General features: G+C 38.3%; 1 protein-coding gene across 1 annotated transcript in view; it reads left to right on the plus strand.

Annotated features, from left to right (window-relative positions):
* Positions 1 to 1,263: 1,263 nt before the first annotated feature.
* Positions 1,264 to 24,889, plus strand: part of LOC150075374 (TATA box-binding protein-like 1) — an 81,400-nt gene continuing 57,774 nt past the window's right edge. The window contains exon 1 of the mRNA XM_090388239.1: positions 1,264 to 1,591. Coding sequence (XP_090244365.1) covers positions 1,355 to 1,591 — 237 coding nt within the window. The 5' untranslated portion in view covers positions 1,264 to 1,354. The remainder of the gene's footprint in view (positions 1,592 to 24,889) is intronic.

Here is a 24,889-nt window from a genome sequence, read left to right on the forward strand (position 1 = left end):
TTGATTTCTTCTTGTGGGTCCATTTAAAGTCATTGGTGTATTCGACTCCGGTAGCTGATGTGGAAACTCTCCGCAATCGAATTGTGGCAGGTTGTGAGACAATACGAAACATGCCAGGAATTTGTCATCATCTTCGCGAGTCCATGAGACGTCGATGTGAGGCCTGTATTCAGGCAGAAGGTGGACATTTTGAACAATTACTATAAGGTGATGTGAACAGTTAAGTGTCATAGACAGACCTTCAAAACTCGGAAACCAAGCATTTCTGGAACTATGTTGATATAAAATATTTTTATTGTCTACATATGAGGAACTCATTCCTGATGTTATGCCGTGTATTTTTGATTCACCCTGTATAGAGTATGGTTCACCGCTATCAGGCGTGTTTAACTGTTGGACGATATCATACATCGTAATAATGTCGTGTGACTATATTTTCAAGCATTTTGTATCGACTTGTGTAATGTGACCTTTTTGGTAATTTTTATACAACCGCTATAAATGTCCCTTATACCTGTTCGAAAGTTTTCGCTGTCTCTTCATTTCATCGTTATTCAAAATACACCACCGTACCAAATTTTGTTCCGTTTCACAGCAAGCTCGCGAGTTACACCACGTTTTCTGCGTGTTCTGTTAAATTTGTGAGCAGTGTATTGATATATTCGTTCGTGTTATATGTTTAGAGGAAGAGAAGAAATTATTTCATAAAATAATTTTTGAAATTTATAAACAGCATTATATTTATGGAGTATTTTTTAAATTGCGATTTGTGTAATTGGCAACATTTTCTTCAATGAAACAACCATAAATCTGTTTAACAGTAATTAATTATAGAGTGCGCATATTATTAAATTATTCTTTTGTTTTTGAAAGTAGCCGAATTGAGAGTTCTTTGTTTCGTTGCGTGGGTTGTGTTAATTAATATGAGTTTGATAAGCACTGTAAAAATTCACATAATTTGTATGAGCCATCTTAATTGAGTATTCTATTTAAACAACTACATGTTTTAAAAATATTCTGCACTTTCTAACTCCTGACTTTCAAGCATTAAAAAAAAATCCAAAATTCAGCCAGTCTTGTGAAATACGAAGTCACGGTTGCCATACCAGAATTAATAGTTGGAAAAGAACGAAAGTGATATTACACTTTTTTGATTTTTTTTTTTTTTTTTACTGAAGTCACAAAGTTGTATATATGTACATATATTTATATCTTTATATTTATTTTGATTATAAGCTCTTGTTGGCTTGATATGACCAGTTTAAGTAATGAAGTTAACAATCACTGTGAAAGATATATAAAGCAATCTCTGGGTGAACGCGATCTGTCAGTTGAGAGTTCCGCATGCAACGGGATGCAGGTTGTTTCAAGTTCCATGGATGTGTCTACGATACAGGATGGTACTGGATTTACTAATGACATTTCGTATAATGCAGATGAAAAACTTGCTGCTGGTGAATCAGCACAGGATGAGCCTGTTATTGACATTGTTATTAATAACGTAGTTTGTAGTTTTAATCTTCGTTGTCATTTGGACTTGCGTCGTATAGCACATGTAGGAGCAAATGTGGAGTATCACCGAGAGAATGGGGTAGGATTTAACTTGAACTTTGAGCTTATTATTAATTTTACATAATAATAATAACTGAAAATCATTCTATTTTTATAATATGTTATTTAGTAAAATTAGTTAATCTTGTGGATTGCTTTGTTTAACCCTTTTTTATTAGTTTTCTTTTTTTGGTTGCCATTTCTGAAGGGTGCAGTTCCTCTGTGTGTAGAGGAAGAGTAATTGTTTGAGTATCAAAAATTCTACGATTTAATATATTATGAAATCTTAAAGCCAATCCAAGACATTTTAACGGACTGTATGCAGTTTGAGGGGTTTTTAGATTTCCATTCTGTTTAGATCGGAATTCATTAATGCATTTAAGGACCGGTTTTAAATTTGTTGTTGTGTGTGTATTGTGTTGAATTCATATGAACGTTCGGATGGGGTAGTATATTATGAATTCACCCTGCTGAAAAGGAATACTTTGTATGATATATTTTAAATTGTCGAGGCGTTTGGTCGGTTAACAGTTTTAATATTTTAGTTGTTTAAGTTTATTAGTTTCTCCAACCAACCAAACACATTAATTGCACATATAAGTAGTAAACACCTAAAACCGTTTTGTAGCAGTTAAATGATACACTTAATTTTAATCTCCATCCTGCTTTTAGAGAACCATTATTTTAAATACGAATGATGAATTCCATGAATGTCAGTTCTCTTGTGTTCAGTATATTCCATTGATGAATGTTATAGAACCATTGTTTTTGTTAATTTATTTTAAAAAAGTAATTATAAATGCAGAAGAATCAAATTCTACAGCAGAATGACAACCACAAACAGCATGCTTGGGGTTAGCATGCTGCTATAGAATTTGATAAATGACATTATTTGTATCACATCTCTCTAACTAGTACAGAGTATTAATCTTCTCCTAACCATTAGAGATTTATAAAGAGCACAATTAATTTATGCAGTTCGGCATTAATGGTTAAAGGGCTTTGGGAAACTTCCAATAAATGCCAGTTGTAGTCAGTCTTCTTAGGTTTCATATTAAATTTGGTGGTTTGTGCCCCAAGTAAAGGTGCAACAATCCATAGTGAATGGAAGAACAGTAGATAACGACCCAGCTTTACAAAATATTTTTTTGTATTTGGTTGTGGGGGAGGGATCTATTGTGATCTAAGCTTTTATATAATGTCTCTGCCCTAGTTGGTTGCATATTTTAAGTTTTTGATTTAAGATGCTGAGTATGAATATTGGGAAACTCAAGTAACATGCATATATTTTGAGCAGTGCTTTTTATTTAAAGTGCATAGTACAATACTAAGGAAACTTGTGGTGAATTACATCCAAATCTAGTTTGCCCATTTCTACCAGAATGTGAGCTGTTTGCAACCAGTACAATAAAAATATTTGCTATAATCTTTCTGCCCAAGATGCAGGTAATTAATGGTATATGAAATAAATACATTACATCGCATTGTTGGACCATAATTTAATTAATCATTTACATTTAATTAGACCAGATATTTTGCAGCCTAGCTATGTCATTGGTGGTTATAAACTTAAAATTAACAATCTTTCTAATCATACTTTTAAAATATGAAGTTTTTGATGGGCTTAACTAAATTTTGCAGGTCCACTAAATAGAATAATTGAAACACTTTGTTGTGTATAATTAACAAGCATTACTGTTAATTTCTTTTTTAAAGCTACATTCTGTAAATACTTTTAAGTAGAATAAAACATTACAATTTTAAATTTAGTAGGTTGTTAGTTTTTTAGCTTGTTTACTATAATCGAAGGTCTCAGAGATAATGTGGTTATGTTATACTCTAAAGCATTTCTAATTACATGCAGTGAAAAGTTTATCCTATCCTATGATGATGTTCTTGCATTTCTTGTTAGTGCAGTGCAATAGTTTTTGCCTCTAGTCTTTTTTTTTTTTTTTTTTAGTCACACGTTACCATGCTGCTATTTAATTCAAGTAATGGAGACGTACGAGGGGGCATCAAAATGTTTACCCTTACCTAGAAATAATAGCCCTAGAAAGGTGAAACTTCACAGGAACTTTAATACTTTTCTATGTACTCCCCATATATAGTAACACATCTCTCATTCTATGGATCAGTTGTTTAATACTTTGACCATAGAATCTGCACTTTTTGCCTGAAACCATGATTCCACTTCATTGATGACTTTCTGAGACAAATCAAAGCGGCATCCATCAATGCTTTCTTCATTTCTCGAAACAAGAAGTCTGATGGTGCTAGGTTAGGAGAATAGGGTGGGCGCTGCAGTAGTTCGAAGCTGCACTGGGTAACAAATTTGGTGGTGGCAATGGCTGTGTGAGCTGGTGCATTGTCTGACTAAAGACTGACACCTTAAATTAATATTCCACGCCTTTTCACCTTCAAAGCATCGCATAACTTTTTCAGGCGCCTCTGTGGGCAGGACCAGCAGTGCGTAGCACACACTTCTTGATTAGACTGGGGTTCGGGCCTGTGACCACCAAATACGGAGGATGCGGAATGGTCAGGGAATGACCACCGAATATCCCCGGAGCAATATGGCCTTAGTTGCTAATGCTCCTAAAAATCAAATAACAATAACTTTTTCAAAAGATTTCGGTAGTGTTATCTGGTAAGTGTGGAACCACAAGGTAGGTAATCTGTCAGGATTACCCCTTTTCTGTCCCAGAACACAGACAACGTCACCTTCTTTGCAGATGGAGTGGTCTTTGTGTTTTTGGGAGGTGGAGAGTAGGCGGGCTTCCACTGCTTTGACATGTCTTTAGTCTCTGGATCATACTGGCACACCCAGCATTCGTCATTTGTCACCATACCATCAAAAAGTTCTCAACATCTGCATTACACAAATCCAGCAGTTGGTGAGAACATTGCTTCTTCAAAGATGTCAGCAATCTTGGAACCTGTCGTGCCGGGACCTTAGATATGTGCAGATGGCTGTGTAAAATGCTGTGGGCAGACCCATAACTAATTCCTGCTGCATTTGCGATGAAATGAATTGTCACATGTCTGTCACTCAGCACTGGCTGCTCAACCTTTGCAACCATCTCACTGTCTGTGGATGTTGATGGCATGGCCTTCCTTTTCCTGGCTCGTCAAACACACTTGTATGATCGCACTGAACTCCTGTTTCCGCTTTTTTACATACAGCGTCATAGGATGGACAATTATGCCCATACACAGCTTTCATTTCTTTGTCATTTTCCTGAGCTTTTTTGCCCTGAAAATGCAGGAACTTGATCACTGCTCAATACTACACTTTGTCAACCATAGTGTCCTTCCTCAGATTCTGGGCTCCACCTCTGGTGTACGATCACCTACAGGAGTGAAACTTTACATGTTAGTTATTGAATATGTAGACAACTTATATTAAAAACGGCATCTTCCTACTGATGTTTTATCTACGTCAGGGTACGAACTTTTTGATACCCCCTCATATATATGTTATGTATATACTTCATAAAGGAGAAATCATCTTTATAGTAAATATATAAGAATTAATATTAAAGTTCTATTTTTATAATCCAAAAAGACAACTGATGGTCTAATAATGGTCTAATAATGCAGTCAGTTAAAGACTTAAGCAAACTTTACTATACTGCTGATATTAAGACAGATGACCATTGTTTGAATAATTAAAAGTATAATATCTGTGAGAACTTCAGTTCGTGTAATAAAAAAAATAATTTAAACTTCTGTTACTGATATTCTGTAAGGTCAGAGCCAAAGGAGTGCACTGTTTTATTGTAGTTGATACATAAATGCAACAATTAATGGACTGTTCAATTTCTGTGGCAGCATATGGGCTCAATCCTTCAATGTCAGTATCTTTGTCCCTATACATTACCCCATGATCACAGCCAGTTACATGGACTCCCAGAGACAAGTTATAACACTGCACTTAAAAGAAAATTATTGAAGTCTTTAGCTTTTGTATATATTAAGTTCATTATTCCTGAAATCAGTATGTAGTAATCCATCAAATTCTGTATTGAGTAACTATTTACTTAAGTTTATTACTATTTCTCTTTCTTTTATAACATTCAGGTTCTTTCATAATGTTGCAACTAACAAATTCATAGCATACTTATAAATTCAAAGACAACGTATAATTGATTCCAATACTCAACTTCAGGTTTACAAAGGCCTTTCGATATGGCCTCTGCAAACCTGAGGTTTTACTTGGCCAGACATGGTGCATATATTGCCTAGAAAATCAAAGTGGCAACCAAGGTGTAATAAACTCTGGCATGTTTTCATGATGTGAAATCAGCCACAACAGAGAAATTTCTGTGCAGTTCTCTTAAGAGAGGAACTGTTAACCTGTTAGATATTTAATAGCTGATATAAACAATTCTCAGAGCATTGTGATCCCCAGATTTAACCCTACTTGTCTTTTCTTTATAGAATTATCATTCATGATAATTCTATAAAGAAATGTGTAATGTATACATTTCCATTGCCACTTAGCCCTCCATAAGAACATAGTGGTTTCACTGTTTGTTACTCATTTAGAAAGGTTTGGATTTGAGTCCCAGCGGAGACTGGAGGAATTCTTAAATCATCAGTCAGGTTTGAAGACAGTTGATCTCAGGTAGATGGAATATCGTTTTCTCCCATGAGTTATTGTGTTTTTCAGGCTGCCAAAACATGCAAATCAGCCTGTAAACACAAACTTCTATAAGCATAATATACCTGGAGCAGTGTGGATTAAGATGCTGATGTTCTATAAAAACAATAACCACTTGCACTGCAGTAACCAAGAATCATATTGCAGCAGCTGTGCAAATTGTGGAGCTCAACCTGTGGAAAGCACTTGATTATCTATTGGATGCATGTTAATTCAAATGAGAACTGCATAAAGCAGACATACATAGAGGAAAAAAAAAACACACTTTTGGAATCATTTGAGCAATGTGCCTTTTGAATTAAATGCATGGTTGTTCTACCTGAGTTTATTGTTTATAACATGAAAGACCCTGCATTTTAGGTGGTCTGCAATCGTATATCAATCTGCAATTTTAAATACTGAAGACAGATGGAATGGAACCAGAGTTCTGACAGATACAAGAATTGGTGAGTTTACTAATTAGTTCTTAGGATACTAAAGGACATACTTTTATGCTTATAGCAGGGCCATGAGATGCACCTCTCTTGGTGCCAAGTATTAGTATTGGCAAAATATGATGAGCAGGCTTATACAGTATCAGCTAATTTAGACTGCAATTCTGTCCAGACAAAACAGGAGGGATATATGATGAGAGGCTTGTTGCTTAACTCTAGACTTGAAGTTTTTGTCAGTGTGGCTTGCCATGGTAGAAAGTTATTGTTTAGTAAAGATGGAATTTATAAGAACAGAGTGCAAAAAGGCTCTGATAATGCCATAGAGGACTTAATGTGTTCAGAGAAACTGCTAATTGAGTGGGTTTGGGAAGTCGCTAAAAAAATATAGATTAGTGGTATGGACCAAGTAATCACTTGGACCCTCCTTAGAGTACAGTAATACTCTGCAGAGCATTGATAATTGGTACCGAAATCAGCATGGTTTCACATTGGTACCGGAATGCGTACCAGAGAAACAGTTTCGGTACCAATGTGAAACCATGCTGATTGAGGTATAATTATAATGGGTTTTAATTGAATGCGTACCAGAGAAACAGTCTATAAACAAATTATAATAAATCTATAAACAATTTGTACTTGATAGCCAATTAAAAGGATTTGAAATAAAAAATATTGCAAAAATTTTATTAATGAAAAGGTAACAACATGAGAGACGAGAAAAAAAGCTTTATTGTTTATTTAGATATTTCAATAATAAAGTCTGGTGAAGCCGTCTCTTCTTTTTCTTTGCATACAAGTCTTTTTGGCATCGAATCCCATCTTGTAAAATTTGCTGTATCTTGATGCTATATTCAACATCAGAATCTCCATTCATAATCACCTCGCAGGCCAAGTCAACCCCCCCCCCCAAAAACTTTCTCCAATTCTTCTGGTTCCACTTCAGTGTTATCCACTTCAGAATTGTTTTCCTCTTCTTCATATGCAGTTTGCTCATCAATTTCAAGGAGAGTTGCATCATCTAAGTCATTTGCATGTGAGTCAGTGCAATCATGTACATTGGCAGTGTCCAAAGTTTCGAATCCCAAGTCTCTTCCAATCTTCACAACATCTTCAGTAATTGTCTGAATTTGCGATTCAAAACCAGCGAAGTCATTTGCTAAATGGGGCAAAACATGCTGCCAAACAGAATGCATGTTGGTGGCAGTGATTTCTAGCCAAGATGCAAATATGGTTTTGATCGTATTTAGAGGGGTAAAAAATAAATTGTGGAATGAAAAGTTTGAAAAGCTATCACATCATCTCGTCAGGATGGAATTAAGAATACTGAACACTGTTACACGTTGCTGCTGACTGCCTAAAGGGAGCTATTGGCACGTGCATGTGAGACAATAGAGTTGGCACCGCATCATATATTTATCCGTACCTAGGCTATGACAATGCAGCATATATGTAGAGTAAGTGTCTAGGCTATTGAATGAGTTTTAATATGTACAGTAAATGTTCGACTTAAACTTAATTGAAAACCATGTTATAGTGAAAGCCGTGCTAAGCGAAGTATTGCTGTACTTGCATTCAACCTCAAATTATCGTATGCGTGGAAATAAGCATTGAAATATGTTTTCAGATAACTAACAGACACAGGGAACGACTTAAGTTATAAAGGATATATTATAAGAGTACCCAGTAATAAAATAAATAGGATGTGATAGGAATAATGAGAATTTTGATGGAAAGAAATATAAGGGATATAAGAATGTTTGTTTATTTATGTGAATTTGGAAGAAATTTGATAGGGTAAATTGGAAAAAGTTGGAGATGCTGATGGATGTGGGAATTGATTGGAGTAGAAATAGGTAGACGGTCAAGGGTATTGTCTTTCCTCAACATTGTTCAGTGTGGAGGTAATAGTAACAAACATGATGGGGATGGTAGGAGTGTAAAGATATGGATTAAAAGTGTACAGACAGTAAGTTTGCATATGATATGGCACTATTGTCTGGGTTACAGATTTTGTTTGGAAGACTGGGATTAAGATAAATTTTGATAAGACAAATTATGATGATAAGAAGGGATGAATATTAAATAACTTAAAATGATTGATATGTGGATAAATACAAATATAGCAGTCTGTTAACAAGTGATGGGAGAAGTGATTTAAGGAATTAAATTATAATAGGGAAGATAATATTGAGAGGAGGAAGCAGATATTTACATGGAGAATAAATATCGAGTTAAGGAAAAGGTTCAGTCTATATTTTGTATAGAGTGACATGCTTTGAAGCTGAGACATGGACACTAGCGAGAAGAAGGGTATTAGAAGAATTGACACTTTTGAGATGTGGATTTGGAGGAGGCTTTAAAGAGTGAAGTGGATAAATTGGATTAGAAATAGAAAGTACTGGGGAGGGTAGGAGAAAATTGATGTATGATAAAGCTATAATTGGATTGGGCATGTACTAAGCAGAGAGAACTGAAGAGATGTAATCAATGGGAAAGTGGTGGGCAAGAGACCAAGAGGAAGCAGAACTGGAATTTTGATGATTTAGTAGAGGCTGATAAGTATTGTGAGCTGAAGGAGAAAATAGGGAGAGATTGGAGATGCTGTTGAGATTTGGCTGTCATGGATCTGCTATATGCAGAGAACTTACAGTGGTGATGATTACAAATTCTTCCATTCTATTTGCAAAATAAAAAAATCAGAGATGGGAATGAAGAATTCCATTATGGTGAATATAGTGTACACAGGAGACAAGGAGGAGGTTAGTTATATTTTTACAATGACCAAATAAAAGAATGGGATTGCATTTTAATGCAAGAATTAATTTGATAATAAATGATTCTTTACATTTTTATTTTTCTATTTTGGGGAAGCTTTGTCCCCTTCAATAACAGCAACAGGCTTGGACTTAAACTCACATTTGAAATGATAGTGTAATCTGTGAATTGACTTAAAATTACTGTTTTGTTTAATTGAATAACATCACCAAGAGGGTAAATCTATTAGTTTTAACTCAAGGCATGACTGTTATCTGTTTCAAGTCTTGTAGGGCTCTCATCAGTAACATCATTCTCTTATCAGGCGGCAGCTTTATATTTTATTTATTTTTTTTTTGTTAGCACAACAAATAAATGTATAGTCTGGATGAGGTGAGTGTGAGTGAAAAACTTCTGATTGAAAATGTAATGAAAGTTGTGTGAATATTAAACCTGTACTGGGCTGCATTGATCCACTGCAGCATTTAAGTAAAGAAACAGGGTTCAGTGCAGGCATTGAAATAATTTGATAATACATGCTTCAGTTGTTGGTTTAGGGATTTACTAAACCAACAACTAAGCAATCGGCAACTATGGCCATAGTGTGACATACATGCTTCAGTGCTACATACTTTTCCGTTTTAGTAGTAATAGTAATGGCAAATGATGCAAGAAAGCAAGCTTATATAGCATCAGCCAAAAAATAAAAAGCACATGCAGTTCACCCATCGTACTCTCCAAGAATTTGGGCGCCTCCATAGCCAGGTGGGCAGGAGCAGCATGTGTCACACACGCTTCTTGATTAGATCGGGGTTCAAGCCCGTGACCACCAAATACGGAGGATGCGGAAAGATCAGGGAATGACCACCGCATATCCCCGGAGGAATATGGCCTTAGATGCTAATGCTCCTAAAAACCAAATAACAACATCCAAGAATTTGTCTAATTCTCCCTTGAATTTATTCAGCCCATCCACTTCCACAACAACAGATGGAAACCTGTTCCAACAATCAACTTCATGCTGGCTGAAGGAAATCTCCACACACCTACCCTGCAGCCATTCTTCCTCAATTTGAATTTATGCCCTCTCACGTGCAGTCTCAGCAAGTGGAAGAATACCATTAACATTTCGCTTACTCGATTCATTCAAGGCTTTGAACACCTCAGTAAGATCTCCCCACAGGTGCTGAGATGCTGCAATTCCCAGAACTAAAGCCTTTCTAGATAAGCACACCCTTTTGTTCACTTCACCAATCTGGTTGTCCTTCTCTGTACCCGTTCCAGCAGATCTACATCGCTTCCTAAAAAGGAGGCCTCCAGACCTGTATACAGTACTCAAGATGTCGCCTAACCATGGCCTTATACAAAGGAATAATCACCTCCTTATCCTTCCTAGCAAGGATAAGAAGGTGATTATTCTCTAGTTTTACATTATACCGTACATGTACTAGATGCAGAGAACATGGCTATCTAAAATTAAAACTTAGTGCATCAATAGATGAAATTGGGTTGCTGGAAAAATGAGTTGATTTCCTGGAACAAACAAAAACTGGGGATTCAGCACCAGTTTCTGTCATATGAAATTCCAGGAGATAGCCTCCTGATTGAGGCTGAAAATATGAATCATCAATTGAGGGTAGACTGTTTTGGTAGGAGGTAGTTTTATTAGAGGACCAATTGTGAGTAAAACAGTGAACATATTTTGTAATAAAGAAAAGTGGAGTGGAACCAGAACATCTTCCTGCTAATCTTCCTGATGTAGTAGTAGCAGTGGCATTTGATGCAAGAAAGCAAACGTATGAGCTTATGCAGCATCAGCCAAAAAAAAAAAAAAAAATCACACCATTCCCTCCAAATGCCTGTCCAGTTCCTCCTTAAATTTATTCAAGCTATCAACTTCCACAACGACAGATGGAAGTTTGTTCCAGCAATTAACCACCCGCTGGCTAAAGGCAAATTTCTGCACATCTATTCTACATCTGTCTTTTCTTAATTTGAATTTATGCCCCCTTAGGTTCGTAATCTGAACAAGTGGAAGGATCCCATCAGAATTCAGCGTGCTCAACCCATTCAAGGCCTTATATACCTCAATCAGATCACTGCGCAGGTGCCTAGTCTCCAGCCACTGCAATTTGCAGAACTTAAGCCTCTCTTCATTCCCCTCACCAATCTTGTTACCCTTCTCTGTACACGCTCAAGTAAATCTACATCCTTCCTAAAATGAGGCCTCCAGACCTGTACGCAGTACTCAAGGTGTGGCCTGACCATTGCCTTATACAGAGGGATAATCACCTCCTTTTCCCTGCTAGCAAAATTCCTATATATCATTGACAAAACCCCATGACCTGCCCTGGCAGCCTGTCTGCATTGCTCAGAAAACTTCATTTCTGACTACACAATTACTCCCAGGTCTTTTTCATTTTCTACCACCTTAAGTGAAGTACCACACAGTTGGTACGTTTCTCTGGGGTTACTTCTACCCATATGCAGTACTTTGCATTTGTCAAGGCTAAACTTCAGTTTGGAAGAACATCACAGAGCAAGTCCGAAACCCTGCGGCACCTACAGCAGCATACTGGTTGCGTGGCCAACCGCCTCCCCCAGCTGCCAGCTAAGGACCAAAGAAGAAAGAAACTTCAGTTGCCACTTCTTAGCCGATCTGCCCAGATTATCTAGATCCTGTTGCAGTAGCACACTGCCATTACTGTCATTAACAACCCTGCCAACCTTTGTATCATCTGCAAACTTCAACATTAAGCCTGATATACCTTCATCAATATCATTGATAAATATACAAAACAACAGTGGACCTAACACCGAACCCAGTGGAACTCCACTAATAACATTAGTCCAAGAAGAGCAGCACCCATTGATTACCACCCTCTGTCTTCTCCCACTTAACCATCCTTTTATCCATTGTAGCAACTTACCCTTAATACCATTCTGCTCCAATTTGTACAATAGTCTTCCATGCGCAACAGTGTCAAAAGCTTTCCTGAAATCCAAATATATGATATCAAAATTATTTTTTGCATCCAGTTCCTTTGTAACCACATCATAATATCCTATCAAATTTGTCAGACAAGACTTTCCCTTAACAAACCCATGCTGTGTCTGCATTATTGCTGCAGTTTTGTCTAGATGATCCTGCAATGCATCTTTAACCAGTGACTCCATTATTTTACCCGGAACAGAAGTTAAACTAACTGGTCTGTAATTACTCTTGTCACTCTTCAATCCCCCTTTGTGAATTGGGGATACACTTGCACATCTCCAGTCTGTGGGAACCTCCCCTAAGTCCAAGGACGCTCTCATAATTATGGCTAAGGGTTTGCTTAGTTGCTTTGCCGCCTCCTTTAATATAACTGGATAGATCCCATCCACCCCAGGTGTTTTTCTTATGTTTAACTTCAACAATTTCTCCTCCAGTTTTGCTTTCAGTTATTAAAAAATTATTAAGTATCCTGCTACAATTTGATAACCTTCTGCCATTTTCAAACCTTAATAATTCCTCATGTGTGAATGTAGATTCAAAATACTCATTCAGTTTGTTTGCTATCTGAGCAGGATCATCAACAGTCGAACCATCGATGTCAAGTGGACCAATCAGATTCATCCCCTTCCTTTTAGAGTTTATATAAGTAAAGAAATCCTTGCTGTTTTTCTTAGCATCTTTTGCCAAGGATTTCTCGTAATCTGCCTTCGCCTGCCTAACCTTCTTTGTCACCTAATTACAGACTAGCTTATATCTGCCATAGGCTTGTGAGTCGCTTGATAATTAATATGCATCCCATGCATTTTTCTTCTCTATTACGAGTCTCATTAGTTCATTAGATAACCATTTAGGCCTAAACCTTGAACAATATTTCTTAATAGGTATGAAACTTTTAGTAGCTTCCACGATTAATTCCTTGAATGCTTCCCACTTAGAATTTACTGTTGGTAACATCGTCAGTTTATCCCACTGTACAGAATTTAAAAACTGTCGGAGACCACTGTACTCACCTTTACGGAAGCAAAAACCCTTTCCTTTACCCCTGATGGTAATGAAATCTTTAAGTAAATCCCACATCAGTACAATGTGATCACTGCCACCTAGTGGTTCCTTTATCTGCAAATTCTTAATACACGAATGATCACTGCTGATAACCAGATCAAGAGTATTACTTTCTCTTGTTGCCTCTCGAACATGCTGCTGCAGAAAACAATCATCCAATAAATCCACAAAAGTCGACTAGTGTGTGAGTGACCAACCCACAAGTTCCAGTCTATATCTGGGAAGTTAAAATCCCCCATTATAAGACATTCCGATTTACTAGCCCACTCTATTTCTCTGTTCAATTGTTCATTGTACTCAATCGAGTCATTAGGCCTATAACACACTCCTACTCTTATTTTTGCTTTCGCAGTGCTTATGTCACACCAAACTGACTCAACAGTGCACTGTTCATCTATATCAACTGGATGCACTTCTTTTGATTTTATGTTTATCTTAATTAACAGCATAACACCTCCTCCCTTCCTATCCTGTCTATCCTTTCTGTACACATTGTACTCCCCAAATTCCAGTTCAGCATTCCTTATATCTGTGTGACACCACATCTCTGCTATCCCAACAATATCCGCCTTTGATGTCTTGACCAACACTTCAAATTCATCAAATTTATTTACTATACTTCAGGTCAAGAGTATTACTTTCTCTTGTTGCCTCTCGAACATGCTGCTGCAGAAAACAATCATCCAATAAATCCACAAAAGTCGACTAGTGTGTGAGTGACCAACCCACAAGTTCCAGTCTATATCTGGGAAGTTAAAATCCCCCATTATAAGACATTCCGATTTACTAGCCCACTCTATTTCTCTGTTCAATTGTTCATTGTACTCAATCGAGTCATTAGGCCTATAACACACTCCTACTCTTATTTTTGCTTTCGCAGTGCTTATGTCACACCAAACTGACTCAACAGTGCACTGTTCATCTATATCAACTGGATGCACTTCTTTTGATTTTATGTTTATCTTAATTAACAGCATAACACCTCCTCCCTTCCTATCCTGTCTATCCTTTCTGTACACATTGTACTCCCCAAATTCCAGTTCAGCATTCCTTATATCTGTGTGACACCACATCTCTGCTATCCCAACAATATCCGCCTTTGATGTCTTGACCAACACTTCAAATTCATCAAATTTATTTACTATACTTCAGGTCAAGAGTATTACTTTCTCTTGTTGCCTCTCGAACATGCTGCTGCAGAAAACAATCATCCAATAAATCCACAAAAGTCGACTAGTGTGTGAGTGACCAACCCACAAGTTCCAGTCTATATCTGGGAAGTTAAAATCCCCCATTATAAGACATTCCGATTTACTAGCCCACTCTATTTCTCTGTTCAATTGTTCATTGTACTCAATCGAGTCATTAGGCCTATAACACACTCCTACTCTTATTTTTGCTTTCGCAGTGCTTATGTCACACCAAACTGACTCAACAGTGCACTGTTCATCTATATCAACTGGATGCACTTCTTTTGATTTTATGTTTATCTTAATTAACAGCATAACACCTCCTCCCTTCCTATCCTGTCTATCCTTTCTGTACACATTGTACTCCCCAAATTCCAGTTCAGCATTCCTTATATCTGTGTGACACCACATCTCTGCTATCCCAACAATATCCGCCTTTGATGTCTTGACCAACACTTCAAATTCATCAAATTTATTTACTATACTTCAGGTCAAGAGTATTACTTTCTCTTGTTGCCTCTCGAACATGCTGCTGCAGAAAACAATCATCCAATAAATCCACAAAAGTCGACTAGTGTGTGAGTGACCAACCCACAAGTTCCAGTCTATATCTGGGAAGTTAAAATCCCCCATTATAAGACATTCCGATTTACTAGCCCACTCTATTTCTCTGTTCAATTGTTCATTGTACTCAATCGAGTCATTAGGCCTATAACACACTCCTACTCTTATTTTTGCTTTCGCAGTGCTTATGTCACACCAAACTGACTCAACAGTGCACTGTTCATCTATATCAACTGGATGCACTTCTTTTGATTTTATGTTTATCTTAATTAACAGCATAACACCTCCTCCCTTCCTATCCTGTCTATCCTTTCTGTACACATTGTACTCCCCAAATTCCAGTTCAGCATTCCTTATATCTGTGTGACACCACATCTCTGCTATCCCAACAATATCCGCCTTTGATGTCTTGACCAACACTTCAAATTCATCAAATTTATTTACTATACTTCTAGCATTGGTATACATGCAAGCATACATACTCCTACTCCTATTCTTAGTTACCCTAACACATCCCATATACCCACCTATTTCAGGATGACTGCCATCCGTCCCTGAAACCCCCAACACCCCATGCTCCAGGTCGCTACTTATTCTAATAGAAGTTGTACAAGAATCACCTTCACCTCTGCCTACGGCTACTGTTAAACTGCCGACCGGGCTAGCCGGGTGGGTAAAGTACCTGCCTAGCAACCCAAAGGTCGCGGGTTCGAATCCCGCCTCGGGCTTGGATCAAAGTACTGCAAAAACCTTGGGAGGTGCATTATGGCCACAGAAGCCGATGCGCCAACAACTACCAAAAAAAAAAAAAAAAAACTGTTAAACTATTAGTCCTCGTATCCCCCCAAGCTATCAGTTTTCCGACCCACCTAACACTGCCTCAATAGCATCACCAAATATTCTTGCACCCTTTCTATTTAAGTGTATCCCATTCCTATAGAAGCAGTCTCTCCTGTTAACAAGTACAGTCCAGGCTGAAAAAAATTCTACCCCTTGAGCCTTGCACATTCTTGCAGGGCCGAATTGATCGACAAGGCTCTCATCATATACAGTACTCCCTTCTATCGTGTCTGGGCAGAATTGCAGACACTTTCAAATTCAACCCTAATTCTCGGCTTTTGTTCAACAGTGACCTGTACTTGTTAAGTAATTCTGCTGGTCTCCTACTCCTAATATCATTAGTGCCAACGTGTACAACTATATCACCTTTTGTGCCCTTAAAAGATGATATCGCTCTACAACGTCATCAACCTTTGCCCCTGGCAGACATACCCTGGTCCTGTTCCACCTATCCTTTTTACAAATCATGTTTCCCATTTCCCTGACAATAGTCTCCAACAACTACTAGTTCCTGAGGGACCAGCGCATTCTGCCTTAGGGGTTGCCGCTGTGTTGCGTGATGACCAAGTGCAAGCTCTGGCGTTGATGTGGACAGCTGAGAGCCCGATGGGCCCCTCAATTTAAATCTTTCGAGGGCATCCACCCTGTCCTTCAAACTCTCATATAGGCCCATAACAACACTGAGTTGTCGCCCGATTTCCTTACACTCCTTACATCGCGCACACACAGACATCCCCCATGGCAATGTCATGTTCCGTTCCAGAGAGTTCGGCAAACATTTCACAAGTTGCACATTTTTTTAGGCTGTGATGTGTTGGAGAATCGCCCTAGAGAAACTAGACACCCCCCCCCTCAGTTCTCCCCAATTGGGGAGAACTGAGGGGTGTCTCTAGTTGTCAGTTTCTTAGAGGACTAATCGGTTTTTGTTATACACACATTGGTACTAATGGTATCAAACACAAATAAGCTGAAGATTTTGGTTAAAAAGTATAGGACTGGGTGTGGGGATGAGAGGGAAATGTAATGGCATTTACAAACCTGTCCGGACATAATAGGATGGATTTTGATGGGAGTACATTGGTTAACTATAGGCTGAGAGTGTCTGGTAGACTTTTACTGGAAGATTGTTATCAGCGTGGCCTTCAAAATTTAGTAAAAGGAATCATTTTGTGGTGAAACATTTAAACAGAGGGGTATAAGGATCCTTGTTGATGTCACTGAATGACTTAGGGATCTAGGGAAAAAGCTAGTGGAAGAACAGGAAAGTTGTAAACATGCAATAGGGGCCAGATCACACTTGCACTCTCCTCGAAGATTCAAGTGAAAAGCTTCCAGAGGCCAGGGTTTAACTTGTAGTCTCAAAGGACCACTTATGGTAAAAAAAGGTAAAGTGCAGCCATTATCAACCCACTGCAGGATGGAAGCCTCCTCAACAATTCATGCTGAGGGAAATGGACCATAATCTACCACGCTGGTCCAGTGCATGTTGGCCGATCGACTGTATTCAGCCGTCAGGGGCTTGAACCCCGGTCTACTCAAAGAGCGTGTGCTACTGCACTCCCGCTCCTGACCACTCGGCTATGGAGGCCTTATGATCTCGCATTAATTAAGTATGTAAAAAGAGGCAACATGTAACAAGTTAGATTCTCAGTTGCAACAACGATGACACAGGTGGGTCACAAACAAGTTATATTAAATTAAGCTCGTAATCAAACTCTGACAGTCTAGTCTGTGCAGTAACTGCAGAGAAAAAATTGTTTTTGCTTGGAAAGAATAGGAAAGCAAAAAAACAATAGACATAGGAAACAAGTCGTCATATGCAGTCTTCTCTGCCGAGAGTTGATGGACTCCCATGTTGGAGAACTGCTATATCGTTTTAACTGTACATCATATTTTATCTGAATGTCAACATCTCGCTGATGAACGTTTATCTTTTTCCACTTTTAGCCATTAACCAGAGCCTTTATACAGTTAGTCAGATATCATCCTACAGTGGCCATGTGTTGGCTGTTTTTTGCTATTTAAAATCCTTGAACTTTGTACATTTATTTAAAATACACTTAATTTTTGACCAGTTTTTTTTATCCACATATCATCTTCGGCCAAGTGTCAATCCACTTCAGGACGAAGGCCTCCAACGCATTTCCAGCAACTGCTTCTGAAGTCAGCTTACTCTTTGGGTTGTGCCACATCGAGTATTGTGCCTATTCTTCTTGAAACAATCTTTGTGAAAACATTGTAGACAACTGGCAATAGGCTTATTGGTCAGTAGTTTTTTAAATATGCCTTTTCCCCTCTCTTGTGCAGCAGGATGGCTTCTGTTATTTTTCCGTGCTACAGGTACCTTGTTAAGTAGAAGACATTTTGAAAATAGTTTGGCCAGAGCTTACATATACAGGTAACCCTCATATAATACAGTAGTTAGGTTCCTATAAAATCACGTGTAGTGCGAAACTGTATTATATGTGACCAAGAACCAGTACAAAAAGGGGGTTACGTTTCAGAAGCTAACAAAAATACACCATTTATTTAATATACTTATTAAAAAAAAACAGTAATAACTGAACAAACATATCTTACAAACTGTGATACATATATGTTAGATAATAAACTTTTTCATTTAATTTTCTCTGTTACAGAATATCTTTACCTTCTGAATTTTTTTCTGCAACCTCTAGATTTCGTGTATCTTCTGCTCTCTTTAAAAAAAATCAGTAATCTGCGTTTGTTTGCTTCTGCTTGATAGATATTTGTAAATTTCATGATATGGAGCTAAGCATTTTAGAAGCACTCGTTTGAACTTTGTGCTTGAGGATTGGCATTCAAAAAATAAGATTCTGATTGCTCGACTAAGTTTATGCCGATGCTTTTTAGTGTAAAATTTGGAACTTCAGAATTTTCATCTGCTCTAAAATCCTCTAAATTGATTTGGTTTACCTCCAATGCCATTTCCACCAAATCAACTTTGCCAGCCTCTTTTTCTACCAGTAATTCTTGAACATTTTCAGTAGTCAAATCATCAAAACCTTCCCTTCCTATGACTTAGCAAGTTGTACTATTGCACAGATTCCTTTTTCTGCCGGTTCGACCATATTTCTTGAATGAACTGACTCTGGCCATATATTTTCCCAACACGCTTTTAATGTTGGCAGTTTTACTTCTTTGAACGATAAAGCTATGATTCCGATACAGTACACAATTGAAGAATGTTTCCATGCTTCCATCACTTAATAGATTCGGAATTAAATTTTTCCAAAAGATATTGTAACAATTTTCTGATGTAATGAGTTTTAAAGTTGGATATAATGGCTGAATTAAAGGAGGTGTATTAGGTGGTAAGAGCAATACTTCAACATTTTGGATGACTTAAATCTTGAATGGCTGGGTGCATTATCCAATAATGTGCCAGGTAATAAAACTCTGAAATCTAGATTTTTCTGCTTTAAATAGTTTTCCACAGCTGGCACAAAACAATTTGGAAACCATTCTTTAAATAAATCGGGTTACCAAATTATGCTTAAGTTTCTTAGGCATAATTTAGAGCTGGAATTTAATTCACAACAAAGAAATTATTCCAATACCATTCTTAAGAACAAAGTTTAGTGATACGTAGCCGAGTGGTCAGGAGTGGGGAGTGAAATAGCACACGTTCTTTGAGTAGACCGGGGTTCAAACCCCCGACTGCTAAATACGGTTGATCTACCAACCCGCACTGGACCAGCGTAGTAGATTATGGTCCATTTCCCTCAGCATGAATTGTTGAGGAGGCTTCCATCCTGCAGTGGGTTGATAATGGCTGCAGTTTACCTTTTTTTTTTTTTTTTTTACCCAGAAAAATTTATAAACAATCAAATAAAAGCCAAAATAACCTTAAAAGTCACAATTCTTTATGGTCTCAGACAAGAACAAGTTCAATAGCACAGAACCTTATTTTCAATTCAACAAAATAAAATACAGGGATTGCCCAAAATGGTTTTTTTTTTTTTTTTTTTTTTTTTTGCATAACAACTAGCAAGTCAACAGCAGGGATTCACAAAAAAAAATGGAAATGTTGAAAAAAAATTGCATTCAACATAATAGCAGTTTTTCCTGCATAAAAGCTCAGAAATAACATGATATGCAAGGTTTGCTGCAATTCAGTGGGGGTTGCCTGTATACAGAGTCCAGTCACAATATTATGACCCCCCCCCCAATGCAGATATCACACATGCCTAGCGAATCATACAGGGCACATGTCAAGTTCACACACTGCAAGTTTATAAGGCTTGATGTTCGGCATCCGTGAACACAATAACAGCCTCTGTCATGGGCAAAGCATGCAACCTATCAGACCTGGAAAAGGACATGATCATCAGCTATCGGGCCAGGGGTGCCAGCATTTCCGAAACAGCAGACTTTGTGAAATGCTCACATGCTGCAGTGGAGAAAGTGTATCAAGGTTGGATGAACAGGACAGTTTTGAAAACCCGGCGTGGCAATTGTGGAGCCCCATACGCCATTGATCTCAGAGGTGAGTGTCAGCTGAAACGGTTGGTCAGGACTTATCGGCATGCTACAGTTGTTCAACTGGCCTCCAAATGTACCGTAGAGCCACCAGAAAGGTCTCCAACATGACAGTGCAGTGAACCCTATCGGGCTCCGGAGCAGATGCTTGGTGACAGCACCCATGCTGACGGCCATTCATCGCAAACAACACTGTCAGTTTGCATGGTAATACAGACACTGAACCCCGGTCAAGTGGAAACGGGTGGCTTTCTCTGATTAGTCGCTATTTCTGCTCCACCGAGTGGATGGACGATGGAGTGTTAGGCATGAAACCTCAGAGAACAGACACCTGGACACGATTGTTGACAGACGTCAGGCTGGTGTGGGCAGTGTTATGGTCTGGGGAATGTTTTCATGGCATGGCTTGGGTCCACTGATACCACTGATACACACCCTGAATGCAAATGGTTACCTATCAGTCATCACCCATCAGGTGCACCTGCACATGTTGACTGTGTTCCCTGGGGGCAATGGTATCTATCATCAAGACAATGTGCCATTCCATGTCTCCAAAATTGTCTGTAAGTGGTTTGAGGCTCATGACAAAGACTTTAAGCTACTCCCTTGGCCACCAAATTCCTCGGATCTTAACCCAATTGAAAATCTATGGGACCACCTCGATTGACACATCAGATGGATGGATCCTTCACCAAGGAACTTTTTTTTTATGAAAACCCCAAACACAAGAGGTATTAGAACCTATAGTACTTAGTACCATGCTTGGGTTGGAGATTGAGAAGATGTTGTTGACATTAGACTTGAACTTCTGTAGACTAATTTTCATGAAAGACGTATGAAGAAAGGTTGTTCCAGAAAACGGAAGTTGAATGAATAAATGAGGAAGATGAAAAGTTGGTTCTGTGAGTTTGAAGTTGGACAGTAAATGGATGTTGGCTGGTGGCAGCACGTGTTCGGACTGTTTTGAAAGAGAGAGTGGGAATTATAGAAGCCAACAGGAACAACCTACAGGAACTCTGGGGTGCACTGCAATCTGTATGGTCATAGATACCCGTAGCAACCTTCTGCAGACTTATTGAGTCCCTCCCACAGTGGCTGGCTGCAGTGCATGCTGCGAAAGGTGCATATTTTGGATACTAGGTAGGTGATCATAATAATGTGATTGGACCCTGTATGTATATATCCACATATTCTAGTGTATATAGATAGCTTATGACTTAGTAAACTATTGCTGTGTGAAATTGAAATCTTCATTCTATATTTTTATTTATCTATTATATGACTTTGTTTTGGTGCATTATAGCCTGTGTTGCTGATTCACCATTAAAACTGAAACCAAATCAGATCTGAAAGGACGTGAAGGAATTAATGTGCAACAGGTTAATACACATTGTATAGTCCAAATTGTATAGGTGGTGCAACCTGTATTAGTAATTACAAGGAATCTGTCAGGAAAATGAATAACATGATATTACAAAACTTAAACTGTTTATACAATAGTTATCATTAAAATGGTTGAATTTGAGCTGCTGTTTAGATCTAGAGATGTTGATACAATAGATTTACCTGAATTTTGGTGTCATCCTGATATAAGGGATGAAGTTTCAATTTGGACTATACAATGTGTATAGTAGGAATAGAGGAACAAAAGAAAAGTGGGGGGGTTATGCTGCTGATCAAAAAAAAATATAGGAATAGAACCATAGCGAGCCTGAGTGTGTTAAGATCAAACCCTGATTCAGAGCAATTTCAGGGGAGAATAGTCTGTGAGGTAAGATAGCAGTAAAGTTGAGTAGGAATGTGCTGCAGAACACATGATAACAGCAAGTACAATAAGAGTCTCTGCATGATGCAGATTAATTGGTCAAATAAAAGTCTTAGTGCTTTGTTATGGGAGATTTCAACTTATGACTGGTTGGAAATCGTAGACAAGTAACTTGTGCATGATTTCTAAAAGTTAATTTTCTGAATTCAGCCTGTTAAAACTGTATTAATATATGAAGAGTACAAAGGACAGGGTTATTCTTGATCTGGTCTTTATTAATGACTCAAATATTATTAAAAATGATGGTCCAGGAAATATTAGCAGTGAGTGAATGTAGTGTCCTAAAGTGGACAATGACAGTGGGATTCAGTAGTAGCTTTAATTTCAAGAAAGGGGCTAACTGTGGATTAAGGATGTTCTTGGATTCAATCAATTGGGACAAAATATACGAGGGAAAGTACAGTTAACAATGGAGTACATTTCAAGGTGTGTAGTAATACTGTGGGTGTTGTGAAAAAGTTAAATTCTTTCTTTTACATCTATCTTGGCATCCTCATTGTGTAGTAAGGAAAGGATCCAGTGATTCAAGATGGATGAAAAAGAATTTTGTTAGCTTGATAGAACAGAAGAAGGCAGCACAAGACAATTACAAAGCAAGGGAAAGTTCAGATTCATATAGCATTAGCATTAATAGAGGCATCTGATGCAAGAAAGCAAGCTTATGCAGCATCAGCCAAAAAAAAAAAACCCACTTCCACTTCACCCCTCTGTTCGTTCAAAATACCTGTCCAGCTGAGCCTTAAACTTATTTAGGCTATCAACCTCCACCACAAGGGATGGAAGTCTGTTCCACCAACCAACCACCCGCTGGCTAAAGGCAAATTTCCGCACGTCTATCCTACATCTGTCTTTCCTCAATTTGAATTTATGCCCTCTCAGGTGATTTTTCTGAGTTAGAGGAAGAATCCCATCAGCATTGAGCATGCTTAAACCATTCAAGGCTTTATACACCTCTATCAGATCACCTCTCCGGTGCCTAGTCTCCAGACACTGTAATTTGCAAAACTTAAGCCTTTCTTCGTAAGAGCACCCCTTTGTTCCATTCACTAATATTGTTGCCCTTCTCTGTACTCGTTCCAGCAGCTTTACATCCTTCTTGAAATGAGGCCTCCAGACCTGTATACAGTACTCTAGGTGTGGCCTTACCATTGCCTTATACAATGGAATAATCGCCTCCTTATCCCTGCTGGAAAAATTCCTGTATATCATTGACAATACTCCATGAGCTACTCTTGCAGCCCGTCTGCACTGCTCAGAGAACTTCATATCTTCCTGCACAACCACCCCCAAGTCCCTTTCATTCTCTACCACTGTCAGTGTAGTACCACAGAGTTGATACGTTGCTCTGGGGTTGCTGATCTGGAAAGGTTGAGCCCATCTGCTCAACCTTTCCAGATCCTGTTGCAGCAGCGTAGTGTCCTTGACAACCCTGCCAACCTTTGTATTGTCTGCAAATTTGGACATTAAGCTTGATATACCATCATCAATATCATTTATAAATACAGAAAACAATAATGGACCCAACACTGAGCCCTGAGGGACTCCACTAATAACATTAGTCCACGATGAGCAGTGTCCATTGATTACCACTCTCTGTCTTCTCCCACTCAACCACCCCTTTATCCATAGCAGCAATTTTCCTCCAATGTCACACTGCTCCAATTTGTGTAGCAGTCTTCCATGTGCAACAGTACCAAAAGCCTTTCTAAGATCCAAGTATATAATATCAAAGTTATTCCCTGCATCCAGTTCTTTTGTGACTGCATCATAGTATCCAATCAAGTTGGTCAGGCAAGACTTCCCCTTAACAAAACCATGCTGTGTCTGAGCTATAACTGAAGTCTTGTCTAAATGATCCTGCAGTGCTTCTTTAACCAGTGCCTCCATTAATTTTCCTGGAACAGAAGTTAAGCTCACAGGTCTATAATTACTTGTGTCAGCCTTTGATCCTCCTTTGTGAATTGGGGTCACATTTGCACATTTCCAGTCTATGGGTACCTCCCCTGAGTCCAAGGAAGCTCTCATAATTATGGCTAAGGGTTTGCTTACTTCCTTTGCTGCCTCCTTTAATATAACTGGATAGATCCCATCCATCCCGGGTGCCTTTCTTGTGTTTATCTTCAACAGTTTCTCCTCCACTTTACTCCCAGTTATTTCAAGATTCTGTAGCTTACTGCTAGAGTTGAATACACCTCTGGCATTCCCCTTGCTGAATAACTCCTCGTGTGAATGTCGATGCAAAATATTCATTTAGTTAGTTAGCTACCTGAGCAGGATCATCAACAGTTGACCCATCAATATCAAGTGGACCAATCTGATTCATCCCCTTCCTTCTAGAGTTTACATAAGTAAAGAACTCTTTGCTGTTTTTCTTTGCATCCCTTGCCAAGGATTTCTCGTAATCTGCCTTCGCCTGCCTAACCTCCTTTGTAACTTGGTTGCATATCAACTTGTATCTATCATAGGCTTCTGTGTCATGTGTTAATTTGTAAGTATCCCATGCATTTT

Source organism: Mastigoproctus giganteus, chromosome 14, assembly GCF_048544385.1.
Source record: "Mastigoproctus giganteus isolate SK-2022 chromosome 14, ASM4854438v1, whole genome shotgun sequence".
Taxonomy (NCBI): Eukaryota; Metazoa; Arthropoda; class Arachnida; order Uropygi; family Thelyphonidae; genus Mastigoproctus; species Mastigoproctus giganteus.